Below are 14,394 nucleotides of genomic sequence, written 5' to 3'. Positions count from 1 at the left end.
CTCATTTCTATTTACCTTTTCCTTATGTTCATGTCTATCATGTTTTTGGGATATACCCCTGGTTGTGCTTGACGAAACTAATCTATGTTTGTAGTTATGGCTCTGAATGGAAGTCCGCAGTGGACATGTATAATTAGACAGACTAAATATCATGATGAACGAAGATCGGGGCTCTTGGATCAATGATGAGTCTCGGGAGGGTAACAGAAGAATTACTATAAAGAAGTACAAAAGGAAGGTTGACCCTTAGCCCGCTCACATGATTCGCCTCCTAACTGGGAGGGACGAGGGACCTGGGCTCGGCCTCCCATTTTATGGCTACTTACCCACTCAAATTAGCTTCTCCACGACATCCTTGCTGCAGGGCCTATACGATCCCACTGCGAGTGCAACTAAACTCTTATCAGGACAATTCTTACCAAGCTTTACCAAGCAATGAAAAGCTTGGTCTCAATCTACTGGTGCGGTATTCCATGTTGTTATACCCGTATGTCCCGTCCCAGGATACCGATCCTCTTCATGTCTTACCATGCAAGCAATCAACGAGCGTTACATCGCAGCCTTGGTCCTAAGGGACACTGACTAAGCTTCTGGTTCGTTCTTCCACTTGAGTCTGCTAAGATAGGACAGTTATAGTGAGCTGTCATTTCTGATTTGTCGTTTTTCCACTCGATCGTGGCTGGCTCAAAAGTTCTCCAGCTAGTATAATGCTAATGCACAACTTGTCAGAATAGATGCCACATTACATGGATATCGATGCTCACGTGGGTGGGTTATCATTGTAGCCTTCTTTGCTCAGAGGCAGGGATCATTCGCATCAGCTACGGAGTACACTAGGATGATAACAAAATGTCTGCATCAGACCGCGCGTTTGACCTCGGAATAATCTCGGTAACACGACACAAAGGGAAACCCACAGCTACCACAACACATGGGTCAATCTAAGCTTCTCTTTCGATACCTGAATGAGCCTGAACTGTATGTCAAATCTTGTTCAGGGTTCACACTGACCTGAACCCGGTGGGATTATACAACGAAGAACGCAGCTTTGGCCACGCGGTGTACTCCGCTGAAGCATTGGTATCAAGATGAGATCAAGGCCATGCCTAAAGTACTGCCTAAGACTGGCATGAGACTGTCTTTGACACAGGCGACGCTTGTCTTCCCTCTTCTCGACTTCGATGGTCGACGGGGGTATCAGAGCAATGTCCATTTTATCTTATTGGACCGTACCGAAGGGTTGAAAGTTGAACCACATTCAGCCTGGTCAGCACTGCGATACGGTCTCATACTGTTGCAATACTTTGACGAGCCAAGCCTTTGTTTCCACGTACTAGCAATTAACATTACTATTTTTCCGAACAAATTCCCGATCGAGTGCGCCGTGCTTCGCTCCTGAGCGCCAACTCCGTCCTATTTCCATAAGGTCCGCAAATCGACGAGGAACGCAAACCTTCACTGGTATTTTCGTGATGTTCACCAGAGAAACTCTCTTTTTCCAGGTCTCACCATGTTTCCCTCCCCTCCCTGACGACAGCATCCATCCCAAATCTCCGTCGGGAAACCGTTGCACCAGCCGGACCATGGCTTGAATGAAATTGATAAACACACCAGCACACTTCGTCACTACCTAGCATAAATGTTATCAACAAACGCTGGCCTATCACTCAGTTGGGCCCGACTTTTCAGTCACCATCCTCAGCTCTAGCTAGAGCAGTCGATCACCTCGGTGGACATTAGCCGCATCTGTGTATTACTCCGTGTATAGAGCGGCTATCTGTTCACTTGATAGTGTCAATCAGAATCACGGAAGAGACTCAGAGTGCGTTATCCGTATTCCCGGCCCGGATCCGAACCTCCCCTCTTCTTTTTTTTTTTTGCCTGATCTCCCGGCTTTGTTACTTTCTCTTGGCAGCCGTGCTTGGCAATCGCCGGCCTGAGTCTAGACTAGAGTCACTAAACTGCAGGCTCCAGGCTGCAATGCAAGCGAAGGTCCCAGTTAGACGTCGGACATGGTGACTGGCGAGTCTCAGCCAGCAACTCCAGAACCTCGGCCTGCCGCAGGCCCTTTGTTGCGGTGTTTTGACGGATAGTCCGGGTCACGGTCCGTCCCTTTTTTGCAGTGGAGCACCGGCCAGTTCAGCTGTCTATGCCGTGCTCTATTAGAGTTCGATTCGTGGTTAGTCACGGAAAATTAATTCATCTTGCTATGATACAATCCACGCGTCTTTGCTCAACGCTTTCGGCACCTGGTCAGCTTGTCACTCTCACAATCATCGCTATTTCGACGCTGACCGCCCGGCCCCCATGAGTGGAGCGAACTAGCGCGAATTGCCAGTCTTTGATGAAATCGAAGATAGAAACCGCACGAGATTCAGCCAATTTCTGTGAGTGAAAAATGGGCTCTGTACGGGGATGAATGTCTTAGAGGCATACCCTTACAGTATCGTACGGCATCAACAACCACATTATCCATCAAGTCATGTCTTGCCAACCATCAAGGCAAACCCTCTAAGAGCCTCCAAGACCCTGCCCAACCCTTTCCGCCTCGCCGAGATATCGCTTGAACCCCCACCAAACCAAGGAACCAACCAAGGAACAACGCCCCCGCGACTCTATCAATATATGGTGTACTGATCATGTTATCTTATTGCATGCTTCTCTATATTTCTAGCGCCATCGATCATGAACCATCCAATCCATGTCATCACTCTATCCTTTATTGCCAAAGGAGCTGCGGCTACTAGAGTCTGCGAGATGATCTATGCCAACAAACAAAGTCATGAGTGATAAGCGCCCCCTTCACTCAGTTGCATACTTCCTTTTAACCGGACTAGGGTGTCCGCTTTTTCTGATGATTATTGTTAAGCTTAACTTGCTTTTCAAAATCCATTCTGATTTAGCAAATGCGCTAGTGTTGGGTTCCCATTGTGGGTCTCTAAGACAGAGACGGGCGACACCCGATGCTGTTTGTGATGTTTCTCGATCATCGTTTGTATGTCTGTTTCAGACCCTACATGCTAGCTCGGTAGCTGGCTCGCATGAATGGCTTGGGATTCTTGCCATCGACTCAGTCAAGGCTCTGGTATTGAGTGTCAGCTAGGAGAGCAACACAGCGATTATTGTGACTACTAAACTAGCATAAAACTGCTTTGCCGTCTTGCTTGCTCACCATTGGGAAAATTACTGACACTACTGACACCTGACACAAGTCGAGCTAGCACAATCATTCACAAGGTTGCTCTTCCTGCTGAACTTGCCATTCTCGATCAGACTGAATTAGGGTAATGATCGTCAGAATCTGAGCGATTCAAGACGAAGGATTCATTTGCAGTCAGTGAAATCAATTAACAACTCTGAATTAACCCAGTATACCTTCTTACCTCTACCACTCTCCGATAAAGGTAATTTTTGACGATAACAGCACGGACAACCCTGCAGTACCAGCACACCTCCAGCATCATCCTACTGCTATACAGTATACAGTGAGCAATGCCCCTCACTCCACCCAAGATCTTCATCGGCCTCGCCGATTCAATACGCCTGGGGTGGAAAAACATCGCGGGCCTTCAATGCATTATGCAAACGAGTGGCGACCGACCCTCCCCCGGAGAGCGGAAAGCAAGAAGAAGCACCTTGGCCCTGTAAGGTTGCCGACAGTCGAGCCGACAGGCAAGACACGTTGGAATTATGGTCTCACATATTGCCCATTCCCCATTATCTCCCTAATTTCTCCCGAGGTAATTGATTTCTTTCGCCTGCAGTAAGAAAGTGAGATGAAATCATGCCTCGCCTGAGACTCGAGACGAAGCCGCATCCAGCAGGTTTCCGACCACATCACAAATCCCGCTATCTAACACACCCTGTAAGCTAGTTCTGCTCTCCTCCTCCTCCCTTCCCTCCGAAAGCACCTTCACTAAGTTATCTTCAGCAAGAAAGAAGTGGGTTGCGGAGGGGGTGCTGGCCGAGCCAAGGAGAGGGGCAACTGCATGGTATTCCTTAGTCCGTTCTGCACCTTATACCTGTACCCACCGCGATACGGTGGGCGTCCGTTCAATAGGCCCTTCTAAATTGAACGTATAGAATACATGCTTGAGGACCCTAATCTATCTATCAGATATGAGGGTTTTCTGCACAGAGAGATGACGAATGCCGCGGTGGGGTCCGCGCGCGCGTAGAGAAAGTGAGGCTCGGGGGCTCAGAACCGAAATACGGCGTTAAGATACTCATCAAGACAAAACACATAGGGACTCTCGCCGGCTTTCCTCGGAGGTGGCTGGTATACTTACTCAAAAAAAACTTCTTACCTTACAATTTAATATCCAAAGATTCAGTAAATTTTGCTCCGGGCCATATTTTTGCCGGGAGGAGTACGGAGTCGACAATACGCATTGATAGAATTGCGGACATGCACTTAAGAAGTCAACTTAAGTGACTTAATTTAAGTTAGTCTAGTCTAGCTATACTGTAAGTAACAAACTAGGGCTGCCCTCTTATCTAATCTAATGGGTTTTGAGTTACTTAGCCTCAAAAGAAGCAAGAAACAAGGGGCGTGACAGTGGGCAGAAGGAAATCTATAGGTTGAGAGTCAAAAAGGAGGGGATTGCAAGTTGAATTCATGGTGCACATCGGATGGTGTAGGGCTTGTGGTTGTTGTTCCCTCCGCTTCGATCCTGTGCTTCCCACTCCCTTCCTCCCCTCCCCTCCCCTCCCCTCCCCACTCCACTCCACTAATTCAATTGCCACCGCGGGCCCTGGGTGATTGACAGATTGCAACACAGCCAGCGGCCGAAACAAGGAGGGGCCAAAAACAAGCCTAAAAAAAAATACAGAAATAGCCAGAACTGCAGATTTTCGAATCGCTCTATCCCGGATATAGTGTAGCTCGTGCGATTAATAAGAAATGAAAGACATCAATATATGCACGAAAATGAAGGTGTATGGAGAAGCAAGGTGAAGTGAGAAAAAAGAGGAAGAACCTAAAAATGATGAATGTCTCTAGCTCATACTGCTACTGTCAGGTCGTTGTTGAGCCTAATGCAGGCCAGGATCATTCGGGTGATGGGCGGCAACGATGACACGCTGATACTGCCCACCTCGTCCAACATCAACCACTGCTGCAGCGTCCGAGGATTGGGAAGCATGGTGCCGTTCAGGGTTCCCATCCAGGACCGGAGGGATTGCGTGCGTGCGATTATCCACTCCTCCTCGCTGCGCGCCAGCCACATCTCTTCCGGCGCGGGCAAAGGTAATTGCAGCAGTGTCTCATCTTGCAGGAGAGGGTGGACACAGAAAACCCCTCCAATATGCGGGGACTGACCATTGAGTTGAGTCTTGACCGCCAAGGTCTGGATGATGTGCGCCAGGTAGATATTTCGGCGCAGGGATTCCCCGAATTTCCAACGCCCCCAGTCTGTTTCATCCTCGTGAGCGGCGCGGAGAAGACCCCCGTAGACAATGCATAGCCGCTGGATTAACTGGAAAGAGCGGATTAGCATGGCACATAAGGTTTATAACGCAGAAAAAGGTTACTCTCATGAGCACGCACCTTATTGAGCGACTGGAGGACCGGAGTGGATGTAACCTCCCGTGGTCCATTTTTCAAGAGATGAGTCTCGTCAAACAGATCTAGTATCTGGTTAACACAAAGGGTGTGGAGAGGAGTAATGCAACTCTCCAACCCTTGGCCGAAATGGTCGAAATCACGAGTCCCGCCGTGAGCCATCTCGTAAGATTCCACATAGGTGACAAAGGCTGACAGAATGGCTAGTGTACTTTCCGGAGGCTCTCTTAAGGTTTTCATGGCCTCAGCATGCAACTCGGGATGTAGAAATGGAGAGTTCAGCTTCTGCTGCAGTGCAACCCCAGGATATTCTCTCAGTAAGCTGACCATCGCCTGAATCACATTACCAGCAGTGTTACTGGATGCAGTACTCCCTTTAGACATAAAATTTTCACCAAATACCGCACCAGACACTGCCTCTGGATATGCAGTCAAAGGTAAGAGCTCATCATCATCGTAAGCTGATACTCCCTCACTCCAAGCATATTCCGTATAGGCGGATGAGAGTGATGCCATCGTTAGCCCATTGTGCAACGAGCACGAGTCGCCTGAATATGTTGCTGGCGTCGGTGGCATCATCGCCGAGGGTGACGATGCGGTAGTTCCGTGCTGCGAGTGATACGGCAGCTGTGATGGGGACCCAAAGTAGTCATCAATCATGCCAGGCAGGTGATCATGCGTCTGGTGGTCGGGCTGTGTAGTGAAGTAATCAGAGCCGGATGGTGATCCATAGGGCCAGTGACCTTGATTCGAAAACACAGTACTGTCACTGTGACCATGGAACAACAATTCCACGTTGGAAGAAGTTGAGGGACTCCATGATGTCCTTGATGTATCGTCAGGGTTGGATGAAGTTTCGAAAGGCGGCGCTGAGGGCGCCCACAGCTCGTTCCCCGGAGTTAGAGTCAGAGGAACATAGAGGGAGGTGAGGGGTGATGTGGTAGCCAGCTCAGGATTCGCCTGGGATATGACAGACTCCAATGATGTTACAGGGACACAGGATGCTGGGAAGACGCAGGGTCTTCGACTTTGTAGACATCGACTACAGGAAGGACGAGTCATGGAACAACGCAGCTTCTTCTGAGCACACGCGTCACAAGACTTGCGCTTGGATTGGCGTTCCTGGCCGATGTTCTTGATGCATCGACGACGATGTCTATCCCGCAAATCGCCTGTCATGCTATCAATATGGTTGTCCAGGGTAGAGACACGAAGTTTGGTCATGATAGCGGGGCAACAAGAAGGAATCAAGAGTCAATCGACAGAATCATAGGAGAAGGGTGGCCTACGTCGACTGTATGTCTTATTGCAGATTCCGCACCGGAAATCTCCTTCAGCTGTCGGTTGTGAGGGAGGAGGCGGGAGAAAGTGGTTGCTCTTCGCTTTCTGGTGGAGATTCTCCTCTTCAAGACTCATTCTCAACGAGACTTGAGGTGCATGAGTACCTAGCATTGCGTAGATAAATGGTAGCAACGTGGGTAAGATAACTATTGCGGAGGTATGAGAGTGTGTAGTGGAGACCGGGAGGGTAGTTGCTTGACACCAACAGCCTGCCTTAACGAAAGGTAGAGGAAGGATTGTCTGCCGCGATTTAGGACTTCCTAGAGGGAGGAGGGTGGATAAAGTATCGTCAGTCCAAGATATCTCTTGGCAAACCATATGCCAATCAGCCAATTCTCGATTCTCTGATTTAACCCGCGGAACTTAGTCAAAACAAAAACCAATGGATGGAAGGATTGCAATCCCTTCTTTTACATGTCCTGCACATGCAAGGGTGGGAAACGATACCAAGTATTCAAATCACTGACGGTACGGGGATCGTCCAAACCCCTAGTGAGTGAAATAATTAGAGCTGACGATAAGAAGTTAAATCAAAGTCCAGTTCTGGCCGCCTTAGGGGCCTTAGAGCCTTAGGCCTGGAGCCGAGTCAGTGAGTGCCTCTTTGCCTTAGCGGCTTTACTTAGCTTTCCTTGCCTGGTGCGATAGGCGAACGGCGAACCGCAAATGGCGCGTCACTGCTATAGAATCTCTCGATCTGATATAGCTCTAGGCTGCGGGTGATTGTCCCCGGCCAGGGGCCTTCTGCTCCTATCAAGCCCCCTCCGTGCCCGAATCGGCTTCTTTTGCCCAACACAACTCCTAGGAGAGTACCCTTAGTCGTCCTGTCTCGTTCAGCCCTAGTATGATGGCAGCAGCAGCCGTAGTCATAGGTGGCTTTCCAATCGGATGCACTAGTCTTTCCTGTCGCTAATTTGCGTACTCTGCACGGTCGGTCGACTTGAATTGATGTGAAATAGGGAAAGATTCCCCAGTGCAGATTCCCCATCAGCGGAAGAAGCTAATGCTCCACCAACCGTATAGCGCTCCTGCGGGAAATATCCATTGGTGTTGGTGCAGGTCCTTCCTCATCTTTTCTTAGTTTTAGTTCAATCCTGTTGAACTGCAAGCCTGTTAGCCCGCTCTCTGTTTCAGGTTTTACCGTTGGCCACAGCGTATTTGTACCACCCTCCCAAATGAACTTGGGTCTTCGAGGCCAGAACTCGGCACGGCGCTGTCAGTGGAGCGGGTGCCCACTGAGCTAATACACTGCAATGCATAGGTACTAACTATACTTAGTTCCCGAATCTTGAGCAAAAATATCCGGTCTTCCAGATACCCCACCAGGGAGAGCACGTAGCAGAGCAGGTGGATGCCTGAAAGGAAACGTGGCTTCGGGCGGACAGTAAAAGTGACAGACTATGACACCCTGTGTCACCACAAAATCCCTTGCTTCGGCTGCACCGATAGAAATCTGGGCCCATCTGACTTACATGAACCCTGCGCAAGCCACGGATATGAGGCTTATTCCTGGAAAAACTGTTTAATTCTTCTGATTGGCAGGTGAGATTCAGGGTCTGTTTGGAAAGCTCAGAGCCTCAACCATGTACCTTGATTAGCCAAATCAAATGTCATGTGTAATGCATCTTCGCTTGAATTGACCTGGGAGCATTCATCCCTGCTGCAAGATTGCAACACACAGTTCATGCCTTCAGTGAGTGAGACGAATGAATACAAAGGAATACCTTTTGTATGGTTAGATTGAAGGATTGGCGGCTGCCTTGATGGAGTCCTCACCTGCCTTTACTGGCTTAGTGGTCTTCCAGATCTCCCCAATTATAATTCTTCAGGATTAAGAGCGCGCGGCCACGAAAGTACGGCGTCAATCCACTGAAGGCAAAATCTTACATCAGCACTTGCATCCACGCGGAAAAAAAATGGAGAGAAGAGAAATCAAATAACTCAGAAATCAAGGTTGACCCACGCGGCGTCGATCCTCGGGCTCAAGACGGATAAGTGGGCTTTATGGTTATGGAGCCAAAGGTGCAAGTTGATCATGCTATCCGACACCGATGTAGCGTCCTCGGCTGGTCTGCTATCTGGACATAACGGACTAAGAAAAATCACCTGTCGGTTCCTTTTCAACACGGACCGAGGAACTGATACGCAAGCCTTCAGAAACTAAAGATAGGCCTTTACTGTTGATGTGCAAGTCGGAGTCGGTCGGAGAGGAAGTGTAAACTCCGCGGACTTTGGCTGGTTTGGGTCAATTGAGTGAAGTATATGTACTTCAGCTTATCCTTGTGCGTCTCGAGTAGATCTTGTATCGATAAACTTATGATGTGAATTTTCTTCCTTTCTAGGGAAGAGATTATCATTCTTAGCGGGACAAAAATGCCTCCGCATTTGTTGACAATCATACACGGTGGCACCTCACGATACCCTTTCGGCCGGCCACTGGAGAAATTGTTCAGCCTGCATTACCATGAGCGGGTTACGTCCACCCGGCGATCCTCGAGCAAGCTGCCCTGCAGTTTAATGTATAGACTGAAGCATATTGAGATTAGAATAAATCCGCACCCAGTATACGCGCAGCCTCCGCACTTACCTATGACTACAGGGGAGCTGAACGCAGATCAATGAGTATTGGGGCCGAGCTAAAGAGGGTTTTGCTGTACACGGAACACAGTAGCATGATGTCTAACGCAGAATGAATGCAGGTTTAAATCTATACCTAAAAGAGTCGTTGAAGTATATCCTGTGCAGGTTAGCCGGACAGCCAAATCTAACCACATTGATCTGACCTCTATCCTTTTCAGATGCCGAGACACTAAGCAAACATGGTGGCAGTCTGCCAAGTGCCAATAAACAATGTCATGACGAAGGCTTAGAAATTGCATCGTGTCCACCCTTTGAAGGACTCGAGTGAGATTGGTGGCCGTTGTACTGTTGCTTTGCCGCTTATAGAGCCCTTTAATGCACAAAGAGAGGGCTTCCCTATCAATAATAGACAAGACTAATTTAAAATTGTTTCACTAATAGTCAGTAGAGGAAGTTTGCCGAATGCATGCTCACTGTAGCCTGAAATAAATTCTGATGACATGCTCATCGGCTGGACAAAAGTGACATATGCAATGTTATAATCTTCACTTCGGCAATCTCAAGAGCTTGTTTCACTTTCTTCTTCAGCTTGAGATCCTTTGTCAATGTCGAAGAAGGTTAATCAGGTTACTGGAGTGCGCGTTTGACCGCTTCAGTGCGTAGCCCAATGAGGAAGCATGGGATAGAATCTGCCAAGGACCTTGTTCGTTTCATTTTTCAAAGTTGACCTTGCCTCATAGTAGTGCGACCTTGAAATTCTGCATCCCGTGATAATAGCTTGGAGGGGGGCATGTCTAGGCAAAGGTGAAGGAGGGGGAGTTGAGCTGCCAAGAGCAGGGTAACAATTATACACCTCCGGCTGGCCCGGGATAGTACATGTCATCCTGGAATTGTTCTTGTGTCGTGTCGAGCGGTTGCACAAAGAGAGAGATAAAAAGTCGTACAGAAGAACATAGAGCCAGTACTGCATTACGTACAGTGTGTGTGCCTGGTGAAAAATGGAAACTGATTAAAGTCCGTGAAATAAGTAAGCAGACATCTCCGTCTGTACGGGAAAGCTTGCATCAGATTCCTACGTACCTTATGTTCAGTATTTGTGCCGCTGTGCATTCAGGGACACCATAAGTGTGTGGATTCTAGTTGTAATCCTTCATTGCCCCACCGACTAGAATATTACTGCCGCAGTGTTGTTCAAGTGCGTGGCCAGTGTCAATGTTGGTGGCGCTTCGAGAAATAGGCACCAGTGCCGCTTGGTGCCAGGCTGGTTAGTCCCTCTACTCAATGCGGACAAAAGCATCAGATTTCCATAAGGAGTAACTCTTCTGGCACACATCCACCAAAATGATGCTCTTTTAGGTCGAGCCTAAATTACCTTGTCGGCAGGAGATGCATTATCACGCTTGCTCTGCATGTGCGCCACTAGTAATTGTCTGGTATGTGCGTGCGAATAAGTCACGGCAATCAGCATCGACCTTGAACCGTCTTCGAGCAAAGCCCTGGGCAATTAACCGAACCGTTGGGCGATGGTTTTGTGGCTCAGATAGCGACTTTTTGAAGGCTTCGAACTAGGCGGACTTGGTCCGGACTACTGATGCAGATTTGACTAGGCGATACCAGTAGCGCTTAATTCAAGGTTGATTATCATGAGTCTTTCGCTTCGACCGGAAAATTGTCCAGATACTCCTGTGGCCATCAGGAGCTTGGGTCTCATTCTGTTCATCCTCCCGAATAGCCAGTCGATCGAGGTCGATGAGGAGAAAGCCAAGATTTAGTGTATATTGGCAGGTAGAGGGGAACATTTTGCTGCTGTTTCATTCGGCATTCATGAAACAACGTGGGCCTGGGCACGAGTAGTACGGCGGACCCTGCGGCATTGACCGTCAGATGAGACGTACGTACAATAGAGTTCTTATACCACCTTGAAGACTCTTGTATGTCTCACTTATTAGCCAAATTGCCAAGTCTGAGTGGCCACATCTCGGCTTCAGCTGGCTCTATCATCTGCCTTCTCAGCATTCAGTGAGAAGATTATGGTGCTCGTCTAAAGCCTTGGGTGACATCTGTCGACCTTGGCGATAATCACTCGAGGACAAGACACCTTACACCACCTCTGGTAGCAAGCTCGACGTATTCTTTTTTGATTGATCGACTGATGAGCCATTAAAATGACACACTGACAAGTCTAACTTACAGTCAGTTACTTCGCTCCGCGAAGTCCGCCCGTGCAAAGTCAATGCTCTGTGTGGATGAGACTCAATGGAATAGAAAGGAATGGGAAGAAGATGAAGTGTCATGATGTTGAGAAGAGTTGAGGTCATGGGCGGGGGCGGGGAGGTGCTTCTCCTCCCGAATCTGGTTGTGCTCTGCACCTGCCCACTAACTGGCTGATCCCGCCATCAGCTTCGGAGCGGTTGTCGGCACTTCCAGACAATCTGCCAGATCCTATTCTGCTATCAATCACTCTCGAAGCCGACTTGCAACTGCTCTATTTTTCTTCGGCGAATCGATTGTTTGTGATTGGACTTCCAGAATTCTCATGTTGCATCAGTCCAAGTGACGCCAAGCTGTTGAAGGAGGCAGCGAGAGGTGTTTTCATCTAACTCGCGAACGACAGGTACCTTCCCTCAACCTAAGCATTCGACACTACCTCAGTCACTGGAGAAGAGTTCTATGACATATTTTCGTTTGGTCATTAGTGAGAACAATGTGTTCTGGGGTTTCCGGGTGACGTTGACTGAGCTTCTCTCAGTAACTAAGTGCTAGTAGTACATGTGAGCTTGAAGGTGTCTATCAGTTACTATACTTATCAAGTCAGCTTAAGTCGCCAGGTGCAACTGGAGCAGCACAACACCCTTGAATCCAGACTTAGACCCCTTGCCTTTCTATGATCAGACAATTGACACACAACGACAACATCCCTGCGAAGGTTGTGCTTGCTTCTTGGCGGCGGAATTTTTGCTAACGATATCCTTCTGTCTTGCTGAAAAGTAGGTCTGAGTTTCTGTGCCGCATTGGAAACAGCACTAATCTTCGGTCAAGTCACTCGAAATATTCGAGGGCAATGTGCTAATACTTAGGCAAACTAGCAGGAACTGTGGCATTGCTCCTTCTCACACATCACTGTCCTCAATGAAGCCTCAGCTTGAAGCGGTTACATACGGCTACTAAGTACAATACATTGCTTCCTGACCTGATCATAGTACCCGAGAATGTCAATGGGCTTTTGTAAGTTGACAGCAACTGTATAGAGTCGAACCCCATGCGTCGATTGTGCTTGTGCCATCAGAACGGCCACAATCTGTGAAAGACTTGACCACATCAACGAACACATACATCACGACATTTGCGCCCGATTTACACTACGATGATTGCTGCAATCAGCACTTTCCTAAGGTTTCTTGTCGGAGCCATTGTGGTTTCTCATCAAAGGGTCTGCGTGTTCATTGCTACACCCGGCTCAGGGTACGACGTACACAGCTTTCATTGCATGATTTGGCGTTACGGAGATCGGCGGATACATCCTCAGTTCCAGCTTCGGCTTTCATCAGTGATGGGCGCATGCAGCACGAGAACAAGCTGCATAAACGATAGCATAGACCTTCAGAAGTTCACTTTATGCAGGAGAGCGGGTCGAATAGAATGTCTATTCACTTCTCATCGGTACGATTGGACACTTACCGTCAACCTACAAAATTCAATCTAAGCCTTAGTCCCCGAGTACCCGGGTTGCATCCTGGAACAGTAAAGGTAGCCGGATCGTTCGATCATTACTATGCCGTGACGGACTGGGAGAAGGGACTATTATCTGGAAGTGCACTCGATTTACGTTCGATCGTAATATTGTGATTACGATATATTGTGTAATGTTCCTTATTCTGAATACTCGCTTTGCTTGCGATGCTTCTGCAGCCCTATTTTACATCATGATACTCGAACCGCATATGTGGCTCCTGCACCTGATATTGATGACTCCCTTTACAGCTTCTCAAAGCTAGTTCATGGCACGGCTGTCTCGGTAGGGACAGCACCCGTGCTTTCCCTTTTCGAACGCGTTTTGAATTGAAAAGTCTACGCAGACGCTCATGTTCCCTCTCGATCTATCTCTTACAGTGAAGCCCAACGCATTGTCAGTTAAAGGAATTGCTGGTCTTCAATCCCGGGGTGTGCTTGAAGTGGACTACGTCAAACCGTTCTTCCAATGATGTACGGAATCACATATACCGCACACAAAGTTGGGCGCGCCTGACTAAACAACATCCTTACTCTGTGTCGCCTTCGCCACTGTCGGTATCAGAGACATTTTGCGGCATCGACCAACCTACACATTTGGGTCAGCCTTACCCAGTTGGAGCCCCGTTACTTATCCCAATTGCTGCCCCGGGAATTGAAAGTTCCCTCATTGCTGATGCATCTTGGAAAGTCAGGAACAAATGATAAGGACACCGTATTGTGGACCGATTCAATAAAGCCATGGCAAAGACCGGGAGCGTATCTACCATGCAACCATCGCAGCTCGAACCACATCCACGCGGCTGCTTAGCAGCGGATCAACAAGGTTGCCAAAAGCCACTGCAATAACTCATGGGATTCCGGTTATACAGCATGAGCTCGTGTTCGAGTTAGATCCCCGTCTGTATTGAATAGTTGTCCTTCCACTGGCTGTACCACCTTTGATTGAGTAACATAAGCATCATATCTTGAATCATAGGTTTCCCGCGTTGTTCCCCACCCCCAATCTCTTCCACGCTGATGCTGTGTGCTCCGCCTACTTTGGCAGCTTCAAAGCCGGTCACACATGAGGCGTTTCGACCTCTTACGCTTTCTGGAAACCGTGGAGATTTACCATGTGACAGACTTTGGCGGTTTTTCCGCTCGTTGTCAACGCCGTCGTTATGAGCCTCCTGTCCTACAAG

General features: G+C 48.4%; 1 protein-coding gene across 1 annotated transcript; it reads right to left on the bottom strand.

The window, feature by feature from the left end:
• Positions 1 to 5,003: 5,003 nt before the first annotated feature.
• BP01DRAFT_361628 (Zn(II)2Cys6 transcription factor domain-containing protein) lies at positions 5,004 to 6,787 on the bottom strand (the record flags this gene model as incomplete). The annotated part of the gene is made up of 2 exons (XM_025576187.1): positions 5,004 to 5,477; positions 5,549 to 6,787. 2 exons carry the CDS (start codon positions 6,785 to 6,787, stop codon positions 5,004 to 5,006), a joined length of 1,713 nt encoding a protein of 570 aa, XP_025435561.1.
• Between the last annotated feature and the right edge of the window lie 7,607 nt (positions 6,788 to 14,394).

Source organism: Aspergillus saccharolyticus (assembly GCF_003184585.1).
Source record: "Aspergillus saccharolyticus JOP 1030-1 unplaced genomic scaffold BP01scaffold_1, whole genome shotgun sequence".
Taxonomy (NCBI): Eukaryota; Fungi; Ascomycota; class Eurotiomycetes; order Eurotiales; family Aspergillaceae; genus Aspergillus; species Aspergillus saccharolyticus.
This window is presented reverse-complemented; position numbering and strand designations above follow the sequence as displayed.